This window comes from Grampus griseus, assembly GCF_964374135.1.
Source record: "Grampus griseus genome assembly, chromosome: 5".
Classification (NCBI taxonomy): Eukaryota; Metazoa; Chordata; class Mammalia; order Artiodactyla; family Delphinidae; genus Grampus; species Grampus griseus.
In genome coordinates this window covers 47,583,605-47,599,947 of record NC_138998.1, presented here as the reverse complement: position 1 = coordinate 47,599,947, position 16,343 = coordinate 47,583,605, and the positions used below count along the sequence as shown (strand labels likewise).

Sequence of the window (16,343 nt, the reverse complement as noted above, 5' to 3'; positions counted from 1 at the left end):
AGCTGGATCCTAAAGACCTCAGGCTGATTGAGTAGTGATATCTGAGCATGGACTCTTAAAGAGACATACCCAAAAGGTAGGACAGAAAATACAGACAGTGGTGTGTGCTTCTAAGAAAAGTGTCAGCATACCTTCTACCCAAGAAGGCCTGGGCCTCAAAAAGGATGCTTTTAAAGTAATAGCGAAGGGGAGAGGGGAGGGATAAATTGGAAGACTGGGATTGATATATACACATTACTGTATATAAAATGGATAACTAATAAGGACCTACTGTATAGCACAGGGAACTCTACTCAATACTCTGTAATGACCTATATGGGAAAAGAATCTTAAAAAGAGTGGATATATGTATATGTATAACTGATTCACTATGCTGTACACCTGAAACCAACACAACATTGTAAATCAACTATACTCCAATAAAAATTTTTTAAAAAGTAATATCGAAAATAATAAGACCATTAAGGAAAAGTGCAGGTATAACAGAGGAACAAGTTCTTAACTCCTGTTTTGTTTCTGTCTTCCTTACTAAGGACTGGACAGGGAAAATCACCTTTAGAAAGAGGAAATGGAAGGCCTGGGTAGGTGAAGTGCTTCTGTGAGCTAGGCCTCAACTTGGTGTTGGGAAGCACAGACAGAGCTGTATTCAAATGCCATCAACGTGCATTGTATAGAGGGTCTCCAAGAAGCCTGTTGGACTTGGTGATTTTTCAGATCCCTTTTGAGTTTAGACTCTGTGATAAAATTGTCTTTGTTTGAAGCCATGATAAGCAACCTTGAGTCACCCTAACCCATTATAGCAGAGTAGGAAGAGACTTTGGAGTCAGTATGATTCTGTACTCTGCCCTTATTTATCTGTATGATTTTAGGCAAAATACGTAATTTCTCTGGACATCATTTTCCTCAGCTGCCAGGCCTGTTACATAACAGAGGTTAGTTCTCCCTTTGTGTCACTTCGAAGTTAGTGTCTGCCCACCCTCAGTGGGTACTTCTATGGCCCTAGTTCTCCAAACAGCATTTTTCTTCTCTCCCATTCCTTCTTATTTTTCTTCCCTTTCTGTATTCTTAACGTCATCTCCTATTCTTCACCCTGCCCTCAACTCTATACGCACACATTTGTATCTTTGAAAGAAGTTTGATTTTCTTTTGGCGGGGGGGAAGCTCCTGGGATAATGTATATGTGATGAAGGGTAACGCATTTATTTTTCAGAAGCTGCAGAACCTATTGGCGGTCTACAGGAATATTATTATGAGCTATGTGTGGAAAAGTCCCAGGAAATTAAACCTTTTATATTGCATATACTCCAAAAAGTGGATGAAGAAATTGAAAAGGGGTAAGGAAGACAAATACTTGATCACATCAGTAACATTCACTGATATTCATCTGTGTGAAAATACTGGAACACTGAGTGATTTGAAAGCCATTTGCAAATGCTTGATAAAGTGGACATACTTTTTGATTCAGCACAGATGATTGACATAGTTAGGTCTTGGAGGTAGTGGAGTTTACTGAGTTCCAGATTTGTCCTTAACTCCTGTGAGCTGGGTTTACTTATGCAAATCATTGAAGTCTTCAATGTCATTATCTGTCAAGTGGGAATACTTTGGTTTTCTTGTGGTTGAGAAATTAAACTATGCATATATATATATATATATATATACACACACACACATGTATATATATATATATATATATATATATATATATATATGCAGGCTCAGCGGCCATGGCTTACGGGCCCAGCAGCTCCACGGCATGTGGGATCTTCCCGGACCGGGGCACGAACCCGTGTCCCCTCCATCGGCAGGCGGACTGTCAACCACTGTGCCACCAGGGAAGCCCTAAACTATGCATATATTAAGGTGCTTTGCAAAAGCTGTAGCATATTCAGTAGTTTTAAGTTACTTGATATAAATTTGTACTGTGGTACATACTTGGTTCCAGTAAATTCTATCCATGATGTTACTAAACATGAAGGAAAAATACTTTTATTTCTTTACTGGATTTCTTTTTTATATTTTAACAGATTGGCAGGAATCACATTAAATGTTGCTGGTAACTGTCGCTTAATGCCAGTAGAAAGAGTAACAGGTGAAGATTTTTGGATTCTTTGCAGAATTTTAAAGAATAATCCATATATTAATGGTATGTCTCCTTAAGAATCATTCCTTCCAGCTTTCATTTTCCTGATTTTACATGTTCACTAGAAGGAATATCAGCTTCTATTCATCTGTGTTCTTCAGGTTTGGATGTTAGATATAACCTCATAAGTGATGTTGGTGCATCCTATGCTGCAGAACTGCTTCAGGTATTATTTTACTACAAAATGTTCTTGGTTAATTTTTTTTTTCTCCCAGGACCCAGTTAAGAACCAGCCCTTTCTTTGGAACGTGCAGGGTTTCAGCACCCCTAGCCTGCTAAGCTAACCCTTTACTGCAGACTTCACTTTGGAGATACCCAAGCTGAAATGCTGTTTTATGGTTGCATTTTATTTACGAAAGACAGTGTGGCCCACCAATCAGAATAGGTGTTGTTAAAGAAAAGGCTTTGTTTCGACCTCAGAAGATTGGCACATACGTATGTATGTCTGTATTTTCAGTTAAAATAAAATGTTTAAAGCAGCATATATCATTTTTTATCCTTCCCTTAAATTGGCCTTTTAATTTCCTATTTGTTCCTTTCTCATCTGCTACAAGTGCTTCTAATGAGCTTAAAATGAACTTAAAATTCTCATGTCCATGAAATGGCACACAATGTATGGACAGAGTGAGGATTAAAAAAAAAAAAAAGTGAAGTAACCAAGTTATTTTCATCAACCACAAATAAAAATGCTGCAAAAGCATCGTCATCAAAATATTCTTAGTTCTGTTTACGGTGAAATCACCTAGTCTAATGACACACACACAAAACACTAGTTTTGCAAAATGTCAAGTGTCCTGACTCTGTGCCATATTTATAACACTTGAAATATACTAAAAACCCATTTGTGTATTTGGTCTCAGTAGAGCTGGTACCTAGAGCCTCCTGAGTCATCTTTTGCAAACTCATACACTATGGTTAAGTACATAAAGCACATCCATACTTTGAATCATTGATCAAAAATGAATATAGTTCTTTTCTTTATATTGCCATTATATTTGTTTAAATGATCATGTTGATTTTTTCCCTTAATGGTCCTTTCTTTTGCTGGACCTTGAAATTTCCTGGTTATAAAGATTTTTTTTGGAGGTAAACACTTTTACTTAAAAAGCAGCTCTTACATATTATTGATTTCTAATAATATATATGTAATAGCTTCTTTTCTCTCCTTATTTTAGAAACAACATAATCTCATTTACTTAAACCTTATGTTTAATGACATCGGGCCTGAAGGTGGAGAACTGATTGCTAAAGCACTACATGTAAGCATTCGTATACCTCAAACTAACATTTTATTTGGGAATTTTAACTTCTTTAGTTTTAGCTTGGAACCAACAGAAACAAATGTTAATGTCAACTTATTTTAATATTGTGCGAATGTATATTTTTTATTTCACTTCAGTTTATTAAAATCTGGACATTACATGAGCACTTTTGAACTCATTTTTAAAAATAAACAGCTTTATGGATAAACCATAATGGAAAATATAAAAAAAGAATGTATATATGTGTATAACTGAGTCACTTTGCTGTACAGCAGAAATTAGCACAACATTGTAAATCAACTATACTTCAGTTAAAAAAATAGAGAATAAAAACATAAAGAGCTTTATTAAGATATAATTCACATATACAAAATTTACCCTTTGTAAGTGTTCAATTCAGTGTTTTTTAAGTATATTGAATACAGTGGACCCTTGAACAGCACAGGTTTGAACTGTATGGGTCCACTCACATGTAGATTTCTTTCACTAAATACCTGCAGTACCACACAATCTACTGTCAGTTGAATCTGAGGATGCAGGACCTCGGATACAGAGGGCCAAATGTAAAGTTAAACTCATTTTCAACTGCACAGAGGGTCGTCGCCCCTAACCCCTGTGTTGTTCAACAGTCAGTTATATTCACAGTTATGTGACCATCAGCACCATCACTGTTTTTAGAGCATTTTCCCCCAAAAAAGAAGCCCTGTACCTGTTAGTAATCCCTCTCTGTGCTTCTCTCTCTCACTCTCCAGCACCTGGCAGTCACATCTACTTTCTACCTGTAGATTGCAGATTCTGGCCACTTATAAATGGAATCGTACAGTTTGTGGCCTTTAGTGACTGGCCTAATGCTTTCAGATTTTATCCATGTTGTAACATGCTTCATTTCTTTTTATTGCCAAATAATATTCCATTGTTTGGAAATATCACATTTGTTCATCCATTAGTTAATGGACATTTGGGTTTCCACTTTTGCACACATTTTTCTGTGCATGTATGTTTTCAGTTTTCTAGGGTACATACCTAGGAGTGAAATGGTTCATTTGGAAACTCTGTTTAACATTTTGAGTGACTGCCAAACTGTTTTCCAAAGTGGCTGTCCCTTTTTACAATTCCACCAACAATGTATGGGTGTTCTGATTTCTCCATATCCTCACCAGTACTTGTTATTGTCTTTTTTTTTTTTTGCGGTACACGGGCCTCTCACTGTTGTGGCCTCTCCCGTTGCGGAGCACAGGCTCCGGACGTGCAGGCTCAGCGGCCAAGGCTCACGGGCCCAGCGGGTCCGCGGCGTGTGGGATCCTCTCGGACCGGGGCACGAACCCGTGTCCCCTGAATCAGCAGGCGGACTCCCAACCACTGCGCCACCAGGGAAGCCGTATTGTCTCTTTGATTTGAGCTATCCTAGTGGGTATGAAGAGGTTTTGTGGTTTTGATTTGCATTTCCCTAATGAATAAAGATGTTGAGTATCTTTTTATATGCTAATTAGTCATTTGTATATCTTCTTTGGAGAACTATCTGTTCAAATCTTTTGCCCTTTCTGGAGCCCCTTATTAGATACGTGATTTGCAAATATTTTCGCACATTCTGTAGGTTGCCTTTAACTTCCTTAGTGGTGTCTTTTGAAGCACAAAATTTTTTAATTTTGACAAAATTCATTTGATCTATTTTTTCTTTTGTTGTTTGGGCTTTTGGTGATGTACCTAAGAAGGCTACAACTTCATGACTTTGCCTAATCCAAAGTCATGAAGATTTACACTTACGTTTTCTTTTAACAGCTTTTTGATTTGGCTCTTGTAGTTCTCTGATACATTTTGAGTTAATTTTTATATATGATGTGAAGTAGGAGTCTAATTTCATTCTTTTTCATGTGGATATCCATTTGACCCAACACCTTTTGTTAAGACTGTTCTTTCCCCATTAATTTTGACATCCTTGTTGAAAGTCAGTTGATTATAAATGTGAGGGTTTATTTCTGTACTCTCCATTCTATTCTTTTAATCTATATGTCTATCCTTAGGCCAGTCTCACAATATCTCGACTACTGTAGTTTTGTAGTAAGTTTTAAAGTCAAGAAGTGAGTCCTCTTTGTTTTATTCAAGATTGTGTTGGTTCTTCTGGGTCCCTTGCATTTCCACATGAATTTTAAGATCAGTTTATCAATTTCTGCAAAAAATGCAACTGGGATTTTGAGAGGCATTGCTTTAAATATTTAGATCAATTTGGGGAATATTGCCATCTTAATATGAAGTCTTCCAATCCAGGAACATGGGATGTGTTTCCATTTACTTAGGTTGTTTTTATTTTAGTTTTTTACTTTTTTAATATTTATTTATTTTTGGCCACATTGCACTACATGTGGGATCTTAGTTCCCCGACCAGGGATTGAACCCATGCATCTTGCAGTGGAAGTTCGGAGTCTTAACCACTGGACTGCCAGGGAAGTCCCTGTTTAGGTTGTTTTTAATTTCTTTCAACCATGCTTTGATGCTTTGTAGTTTTCAATGTGCAAGTCTTGCCCTTTTGTTAAATTTATTCCTAATGTTTTATTCTTTTTGCTGTTATTATAAATGGAATTTTCTTAATTTCATTTTTGAATTGTTCATTGCTAGTGTATGGAAATACAGTTATTTCTGTATATTGATCTTGTGTCCTGCAGTCTTGCTGAACTCATTTATTAGTTCTTCTTTTTTTTTTTTTTGGCCGGCTTGTGGGATTTTAGTTCCCTGACCAGGGATTGAACCTGGGCCCTCAGCAGTGAGAACACAGAGCCCTAACCACTGGACTGCCAAGGAATTCCCCATTTATTAGTTCTAACAGCTTTTGTTTTGTTTTGGGTTTTTTTGGTGGATTCCTTAGAATTTTCCACATATAAGATCATGTCATATGCAAACAAGAGTTTTACTTCTTTTCCAACCTGGATGCCTTTTTTGTTTCTTTTTCTTGCCTAATTGTCCTATCTAGACCCTCCAGTACAATGTCAAATAGAAGTGGTGAGAGTGGACATCCTTGCCTTCTTCCCACTCTTAAAGGGGTTTGACTTAATTTTAAAGTTAATTATTTACACTTGTATGTCCAGATATTTATTCACTAGGACAATGAAATGTCTGTAATTTTGTGAAAGATTTATCAAAAGAAATGAAATAAGAGAAGGAATTAAACTTTGCAAATGTCTGAGAAATTGTATCACTTTCAAAATGATACAGGGGAATGTGAAGTGATTGCTTAACGGGTACAGGGTCTCCTTTAGGGGTGATAAAAATGTTTTGGAATTAGCTAGAGGTGATGGCTACACAGCTGCGAATGCAGTAAAATCCAGTGAATTGTACATTTTCTTGCTTATTTTTTTTTTCTGCACCGTGCTGCTTGCGGGATCTTAGCTCCCCAACCAGGGATTGATCCCAGACCCTCAGCAGCGAGAGCAATGGAGTCCTAACCACTGGACCGCCAGGGAAGTCCCAAATTGTACATTTCAAAATGGTTAATTTTGTGTTATGTGAATTTCATCTCAATTTTAAAAGGTGGTATAATTTTCTTAGAAGATAAATTTATAGATTTTCTAATGAAAGGAAAGTTATTAAAATCTGCTTCATTCACTGGTCATTATTTTTGGTATCTATTTCCTGGGCATTCTTTCTACTAAACTATTAAACTAGATTTTTATCTGTTATGGGAAATTGAATGTTACCTTTAAGGAATATATCCTGTTCTATCTCCATGAAAAACTGATGAGTCTGCAAATAGTAATATAGTCTCCTAACTCATGTAATCTAAAGAGAATTCGATGGGTTAAAATTTTAACCAAGTTTTGCCTCTTTTCCTTTTCAGAAGAATACAACTCTGAAACACCTAAGAATGACTGGAAACAAGATTGAAAATAAGGGTGGAATGTTTTTTGCTGCAATGCTACAAATTAATTCATCCTTAGAGAAATTAGATCTGGGTGACTGTGATCTGGTGAGTAAAATTGGGTATGAGATAGTCACTCAGATATTGGATCATTCTCCCTGGAAACTAGCATAGAGAAGTGTCAGAGACCAGCTAAATGACAGTCTTATGAATGATTAAGCTTGTCTCTAAGGTCTAATATCAGAGAAAATATTTTTTTAAATAAGAATCAGATTATAATAATATTATGGAAGAATATCCAGTGTAATAAAAATCTTCCTAAACTTCCATCTGTTACCCTTCTTAACTTGTATGGGATTTTCTAAAGAAGATGATTATGTTCCTTTTAATTAAACAAATACTACTTCATTTGTATAATATAAATTTTTTACTTATGGAAACATTTTGCAGTGAGTAGTTATGTTATAGCATAAAACCTAAGATGATGCTAAGAGCTGCTCTGAGCCTTCATCTGGACTGATAATGAGAAGTTTGTCTGTTTTGCACGTCTTCAAATTCTAGGCTTCATTTTCTCAAACATGCCTTCAAACCTTCAGGCCTACTGTTAGGAACCTATTTTTAATAGGTTAATGCAAAATTACTGGGACAGGAAAACAGTAAGATGGGCCAAGGAGGCTCTTTGGGGTAATAGGCTCTAAAGCTTAAGAAGCGGGTAGATGCAGCCAGTATGGTCTTGGGAAAGCATTAATTTAATACACAGTTGACTCTTGATAACACGGGTTGAACTGCTGGGGTCCAGTTATATGCAGATTTTTTTCAATAGTAAATACTACAGTTGCTACAGGATTCAAGGTTGTTTGAATCCATGGCTACCACGGTACACAGTTGATCCTTGACCCTTTAAGGGTCAACTGTGTATTGTCTACACATACCAGTCACAATTCTAGATTCTAAGGATACAGGAGTGCATCATATATGATCTCTGCCCTTATAAAGGTTATATTTTAGTTAGGAAAACATCAGTAAATTAGAGAAAAGTGCTACAAAGTTGGCGAAGTACTCTGTTAATGGGCAGAAGGTAATATGCATGATAGGATGGTTCCCTGAAGACCTGAGGAGGTCATACTTAGGAGTCGTGAAGGATGAGAAAGAGCTCCCTTGAAGAGGGTCCATGGCAGAACATTCCAGGCAGGGGGTCCAGAACCCACAGACTCTAGGTTAGTGCTTCCCCAAGTGTGGTATGGGTAGCATACTGACTGACATAATTTGAGGTAATTTTAATACATATTTATTTTTACAAATGCTTTCTATTTATTTCAAGGGATTGTGGCTTTCCATTTATGGTAGTGAAACAGTTTTAAAATAAATATAAGTGAAAAGTGAGTTGATTTAATGGAAAAGTATTAGGTAAAGAGTAAAACTGATACTCAGATATGGCAAAAATCATGAGGGGAGTACATGAATGATGAAATACTGAGTCTGAGAACTAAAAAGCCAGAGTAGCTACACAAAGGGAGTTAAATGCAAATTATGGAAAGGCTTTAAGTTGAGGGGTGACATGATATGATTGGTGCTTGTAAAAGATCACTCTTGTCTCTCTGTGGGGAATTAGAGGGTGGTGAGAGGAAGCCCAGTGACCACTTAGGCAGTTTCTGCAGTAATTCAGGTGGGTGATGAGGACTGGCGTTGGGGTGGTAGCTACGGAGATGGACTAATTTGAAACATCTTTTGGAGGCAGAATCTGTAAGACTTGCTGATCAGCTGATAGGAGAGTAAGAGGACTGACTGGTGAAGTGGAAGAAAGCCCAGGTTTTCTGGCATAACAACTAGATGTGTGTGCATCACAGAGATGGCGGAGGACTAGGCCCTTCCAATAAGGTAGAGCGACGCCTGTGGCAGCAGTGAAAAATGTGATTAGTAACCCTTTCCTGCCACAAACACACACCTAAAGTACTAGTATGAATGTAAAAGAAAGCTTGCATTAAGGATATACACTATAAGTAGTATAGAGCCCTAGCTGGGATCCACTTGTATGTCCGTATTTCTGTGCATCATATAGAACCTTGAGGGGTTAGGAGCAAACCTAGAGGTAAACACCGGAGGAAATGGATACTGAAACCTTAAGAAACTCCCCATGTATGTTACAGATTTCAGGGCAGAGAGAAAATAACACAGTAACAATTCATTTCTGAATTTGATCAACCTACAATTGAAGGATCAGGAAATTACTTAAACTTTTCAAAAACATGATTTTGATTTGTCAGAATCCAGATTAGTGATCTTGAAATATTAGGGGTTAATTTATATACTTTGTCAGTTTCCTTAATGAATTTACCTGTTTTTAGGGAATGCAGAGTGTGATAGCATTCGCTACAGTCCTAACTCAAAACCAAACAATTAAGGGATTAAACCTAAACCGACCTGTACTTTATGGTGAACAGGTATGTATTCAAAGTGAGCAGTTAATAAGGCTACATGTGAATAAAATGAAGGTACTACTTACTGAAGGTTATGTCAAGATTCATGAATGCATTGTATTTTTAGAACCGTAAAGTACTGTTTACAAAGAAAAACTTGAAAATTTTAAAATCTTGGTAAAAGTTTTATAAATATGGTTTTAGATGTTGCTTATTTAAACAGAAAACATGTCTGTTTTTCTTATAAACTCATTCTCAGTGAGTAAACCTGTGAGGGGCAGAGGGCTTAAAATGAAAGCATAAATGATGAAAGTTTTAAAGGCTGGAGGATTATAAGAGCCCAGTGTGAACTGTTTTGTGATTTGTTTGTTCTTGTTACACTGATGTGATGAACCATTACATTTGAAATCCTGAGCTATAATGGCAAATTGCATATGAATAGCAGTCTGGGAGGTCTGGACTTGGTGCTTCAGGTAAGCTGCAGGCTAGAGACAGAAAGACGGTAAAAACATGGTTCCAACTCTCAAGGCTTCTCCTTGCCCCTTAACACTCTTAGGTGGCTCTCCTCTCTTATCAGCAAAATGCTAGGGAATAAGAACTCGTTTTACTATTGGTCTAAACAAAAACAGAATATCTACTAAAAGAAAAAGTTCAAGGACTTTGGTCTTTAAATCAGCTACTTCACTGTTCCCCATTAGTATGAGTAACTGAGAATTAACCATATTTTTAAAATATTTTTCATATTTGTAAGTATATTTTGCATTCGTTGTCTACATAGATCTCTCCCTTTGAATTATCTCTGTACTTTCCTGTACAAAAAATTTTGGAATTTTACATCATGTTAATTGCTTCATGTTTACAAATTTAATCTCAAAAAGACAACCAGAATCCTCAAATAGAAGAACCTACTTTAAAGACCAGCAAAATACCTGGCTCAAAGTAAGCATTCAGTAAATTGCTTCATTTCTCATTCTTCACTCAGTAAATATTTGAATGCAACCCTAAACAAGAAACAATGCTGGTGCCAGGGATAATCTCAAAGCACATAGCCCTCATTTTCAAAGAGCTTTTTTTCAGTCCACATGGAGGGAGATCCACAAGTCTGGAGAGTGATATGCTCAGGGTGCCTTGGGAGCAGGAGAAAAGACATAGAAATCAATGCAGGGGGATGAGAGGTGGCAGGGAAGCTTCTCAGATTGAGGACATGTTAAGAGATATGAAGGCTGAGTCAAACTTTCCCGGATTAAAGCCCTGAGGAAGTATGATAAACTATATGAAATTATATTAGAAGCACAATCCCTCTTTTAAATGTTGAGCAGTGTCATTACTCCTAAATCCATCTGAGAATAGTTATTGAAAGCCCAGGGCCCACCCCCCCACCCCACCACTAGAGAAAGCCCGTGCGCAGCAACAAAGACCCAACACAGCCCGAAATAAATTATTAAATAAAAATTTAAAAAGCCCAGGGCTCTTTCTCAGGCCCCAGACCTTGCTCTTAGCCTGGTGCTTCTGGGCAGTCAGATAAACTAGCCTGCTTTCTATTCCTCTCCAAGGCAACCACCATCTTCTATCCCTGACAGTACTATTCTCTTAAATGGTTGTGGAGTAGAATCCTCTTGTGCTTCCTCATACCTGCTGTTCCCAAATACAAGCCAGCAAACCTATTTCATTTAAGGGTTTTACTGTTCATTATCCGGGGAGCTTAGAAAAACGCTGATGCTAGGTGCCACCCTAGGCCAAACTAAGCCACAAACTGAGTGGAGCTAAAAAAAAACACCAAAAAACAAAAACCCTTTACTATTTGTGATACTAGTTCCCTTTCTTAATAAGGATGGTCCCTCTTTCAAATTTCTTGACCTAAAAATGCAGTCGAGACATACATCATATCTGTATTGAGTATATCCTCTGCTCCAGCACTATGCAGAGCAATACTGGACCTCGTAAGTGGTCAGTTTTCATTTAAGATTTCAGACTACAGCTTCCCTCTGCATATGTATTTTCAGTGTCAAAGCAATAACTTAAATCAGATACCGTATTATAGAATATTGAACAATAATAAATGCTTTGTGGTTTTCTATAGAACACCAATTTTGTGCCAGGTACTTCTGTTAATTTATTTACTTCTGTGAGGGAAGTAAAATTTTACCTATTTTATATAGAAAAGGGAACTGGGACTCAGCTAGATGAAATAATTAGCCCAAAGTGATAAAGTTAGTACAAGGTAAAGCTAGCATTTGGACAGTTTTATTTTAAAGCTCATATACAATCTGCTATTGCTATATGATTTTATTTAACTTTTATTTTTTCTCAAAGTACTTTTAGATAATTCGAGCATATATGGCTATCCATGATCAGCATTTCCAGTGACTATAAAACTTATAAAAACAGCAATAATGCATCAGGACTTCTTATCATAAAATACTTTGGCCCATTCATTTTAAGACATGCTCTGATTCTGTTAAAAATTTAAAGTGCTTGGTGTTCAGATTCTCACTGAGGTTATATACCTTTTGCCTGGAAGCAGCAGAGGAAGGGAAGAAGGAAGGAAGGGAGGAAGGGAGGGAGGGAGGGAGGGAGTCTAAAAACTACAAAGAGTGGAGATCAAGAGCAAAGTTTAGAAACATCTGTAAGGGGCAAGAACACCTTGTCTTGAGAGGACAGCAGTAAAGGAGCTTTCATGCTCAATTTTTTTTTTTTTTTTTTGGCCACACCGTGCAGCTTGTGGGATCTCAGTTCCCTGACCAGGGATTGAACCTGAGTTCCAGCAGTGAAAGCTCCAAGTCCTAACCACTGGACCACCAGGGAATTCCCTCATGCTCAATCATGGGACCAATTATTTTGATTTATTTTTCCTGCTGAGATGATTGTTGCTTTTTTAGTAATGATTTTTTTTAACCAGCATCTCTTAAATCACTTAGTCACTGCACTTTACTAGTGCCTGCTGCCTGTTTCTAAGACAGTAAAGATATTTGTGGCAAAATGATTTTTTTAAAAAGCCATGCCAAACAAATTGCAAATCGTAGACTAATAATAGTCTTAACTGATAAAATCTTTTTAAAAAGCTAATTTAAATAACTTTGCATGTTTGGAATAAACATGTACTGCTTCAAAATTATATTCTAGAAAAAAGACTATCTATTTTTAGGAAGAGTCCACAGTTCATCTAGGCCACATGTTGAAAGAAAATCAGTGCCTTGTTGAACTACACCTGTGTAAGCATGACATAAAAAACTGTGGTATGAAACAGTTATGTGATGCACTGTGTCTGAACAGAAGCCTGCGCTACCTTGATGTAAGCTGGTAAGTGATAACTTATATATTAATTCAGGAGTTAAATCATGGGAATAATCTCTGTAAATATTCACTGTAGATAAGATTCTTTGTTAGACACTAATTCCAGAAATTAGAAAATGCAGCCATTGTTGTCAACTTTTTATCTTGAGCCTTAGTATTTATTCGGCTTATACCGATATAGTAACTTGAGAGCAATTTAAATATGTAAACCAGAATAGAAGCAACATTTTATGGCAACTTTTTATTAACTTTTTGGAAATTGAGTGATTAAAATAAATCTTAACTAAAATAGAAAGTACTTATTACTATATAAGTTTTCAAGCATGCTATCTCTATGAATAAAAGAATACTTCATACTTCCAAATGTAACTACATATTTTTCCTTTCCCAGCAATAAAATAACTCAGGATGGAATGGTGTGTTTGGCCGATGTACTGAAAAAGAATACTACCCTGGAAGTAATAGATCTTTCTTTTAACAGAATAGAAAATGCAGGAGCAAACTATCTCAGTGACACTCTTGCTTCACACAACAGGACTCTTAAAGCGTTAGTATGGTTTTATACTTAACCAAAATAACAAAGAAAACCTTAAATTTTGTAGAATATTAACCTTAAACCTCTTACCTCTTAAGATTCATGGTGAAATATGAAAACTCAGTTTCTAAATTGACATATTAAGTTACAGGAAACATTTCAATTTCTTCTATTTTTCAAAAGTAATCTTAAAAATTAGATTGATTCTAGTTATGACTGCTTAAAATTAATGAGAAAACTCTTATTGTATCCTGAATTCTAACAGAAAAATTATAATCATTCAATATGATCCAGACTCTAAAATAAGAATGAATCAAAGAAAATATTACTTGGATGACTTTATCTTGAAAAATATATCTGTAATCCACCCCAAACCTTTACTGAATAATAAATAGAAAACAATAGGCTGTTTATTTCCAAAATGTAGGTAGCTCTACTTAGGTACATGAAGTATCCAATTAGAAAACTAAGTTTCTTGGATTTTAGGAATTATTAGGTCAATATTTTGATTATACATTAAATGTATTTAATGCTAAGACTTAACACAAAAAAATGTGTGTAATAAATGCTGTTGCTAGCTTACGCATTCTCTTTGTGGAACTGTTGGTTTCCAGGGTTATTACTTTTTGGTTTTCCAAAGGTTGTCAGTGGTAAGCAACAACATAAAGGGAGAAGGACTTGTTGCACTTTCACAATCAATGAAAACAAATCCCACACTCTCTAATATCTACCTGTGGGGAAACAAATTTGATGAAGCTACATGTGTGGTAAGTTTTCTTCTTCACTGAGGCTTTTTCTGGGGTTTTCCCTATAACGTCAGATGTTATATACAGATGCCTTAGACGTGATTACAAAGTATAATGAGACACTGCAGTTTTGATAAATTTTAATGTTAAGTCCTAAAAATTAGCTATTGGAAAGTTTTGTGGTTGAAATAGGAAAAGATATCAAATACTACATATTAGTATAAAGGTCACTGAATTACACAGTCCCAATTTCTCCAAAGTTTTTTTAAATCTCAATTGTTGATTTATTTTAAATTTGCTGTGGCACAATCTCCAATCTGCTACCCAATAATTAAACCAAGACACAGAATTTAGAGAGATATAGTAAAAGCTGTCAAAATATTTGGTGTGTTGCTATGTAAATACAGAGAACCCTTGATACTGCTTTCAACACACACAAAAAGCATAGTAACAAATAGTTTTCATTTGGAAAGAAGAGAAAGAAAAACAAGATGTTAGGGGACTTCCCTGGTGGCACAGTGGTTAAGGGTCCACCTGCCACTGCAGAGGACATGGGTTCAAGCCCTGGTCTGGGAAGATCCCACATGTTGCAGAGTAGCTAAGCCCGTGTGCCACAGATACTGAGCCCGTGCGCTCTAGAGCCGGTGAGCCACAACTACTGAGCCCACGCGCAGCAACAAAGACCCAAGACAGCCAAAAAAAAATATATATATATGTTCGAATTCTCAAAAATTGCCAAAAGACTAACCAGAATTCTATCACTAAAAAGGCTAATAAAATGTACACTATTAAAAAAAAAAATCCTTGGGCTTCCCTGGTGGCACAGTGGTTGAGAGTCCACCTGCCAATGCAGGGGACACGGGTTCGTGCCCCGGTCCGGGAAGACCCCACAGGCCGCGGAGCAGCTGGGCCCGTGAGCCATGGCCACTGAGCCTGTGCATCCAGAGCCTGTGCTCCGCAACGGGAGAGGCCACAACAGTGAGAGGCCTGTGTACTGCAAAAAAAAAAAAAAAAAAAGAAAAAAAAAACCCCTTGATTTCAGAAAAACATCATATCCACATTCTATACACTAGAGGCTGAGCTGAGTTGGAACTACTAATGACAAGCTACAGCAGAAAGCAACTAGACTTTTGAATCTTTTACTGTCTAATTTCTGCCTTTCTCTATAATCGCAACCTTACTGACAAACTAGTTTAACATGTTTGTACGACACTTTTATGTAGATATATCAATGATCCATAAGAGATATACAAAGAAAATTCTACAATGAAGAAATAATTAGTGGCCAGCCAGGCCAGCATCTCATACTATGGTTATGGTCTCTAGTCTAAGCCTAAATCTATAGATTATCTTCAGAGGGTCCATGAACTCCATACAGTTGTATGCCAAAATCTGTGATTGTTTATTTTGCTGAAAAATGGATCCCTGGCTGTCATCGGATCTTCAAGGGCATATACAACAGCCCTCCATCCTTATTTATGAGTCAGTCACCTTAGGACTTGAAAATTTTGACCATGAGACCTCTGGTCCACAAAATTGGTAATACATAGAATTGTTATCTTGGGGAGTCATGAAACAACAAAACATGCCTAATAACGTTAAAATGTAGAAATAAGTTTTGCAAGATTGTAATTACATTGTGTGGAATTAATAAAAACTACAATGCCTGGAAAATAAAATTCAGCAGTGTTATACAGAGTATTTTAAACTATAAATTATCACATTTAATTTGTTGATATTTGTTTAAGCACTGTAAAATGAATAAACTGTTTTCTTAATGATACAGTTTTTCTTAAAAATCCTAGGCATATTCAGATTTAATTCACATGGGCCGTCTAAAATCAGACAATACAGATGTGGAGCCATATGTGGTGGATGGACACGTGTACCTTGCAGAAGTCTCCAATGGCCTTAAAAGGCATTATTACTGGACACCAGGTTATGGAGAAGCTTGCAGCCTATCATCTAATGCAGGTCTTACTCTTGTACCAGTAGGTCAATATCTATGAAAAACAAGCTTTAATTTTCATATATTTGTCTTACTACTCTTCACGGAGATTACATTTTATTGTCTATTAAATTTTCTTTCATAAATT

The 16,343-nt window shown here is 36.5% G+C and overlaps 1 protein-coding gene across 1 annotated transcript; it reads left to right on the top strand.

Annotated features, from left to right (window-relative positions):
- Positions 1–859: 859 nt before the first annotated feature.
- Positions 860–16,256, top strand: LRRC34 (leucine rich repeat containing 34; the record flags this gene model as incomplete). The annotated part of the gene is made up of 11 exons (XM_082654609.1): positions 860–932; positions 1,211–1,334; positions 2,028–2,146; positions 2,245–2,309; positions 3,319–3,402; positions 7,235–7,363; positions 9,601–9,696; positions 12,818–12,972; positions 13,358–13,513; positions 14,142–14,268; positions 16,053–16,256. 11 exons carry the CDS (start codon positions 860–862, stop codon positions 16,254–16,256), a joined length of 1,332 nt encoding a protein of 443 aa, XP_082510735.1.
- Between the last annotated feature and the right edge of the window lie 87 nt (positions 16,257–16,343).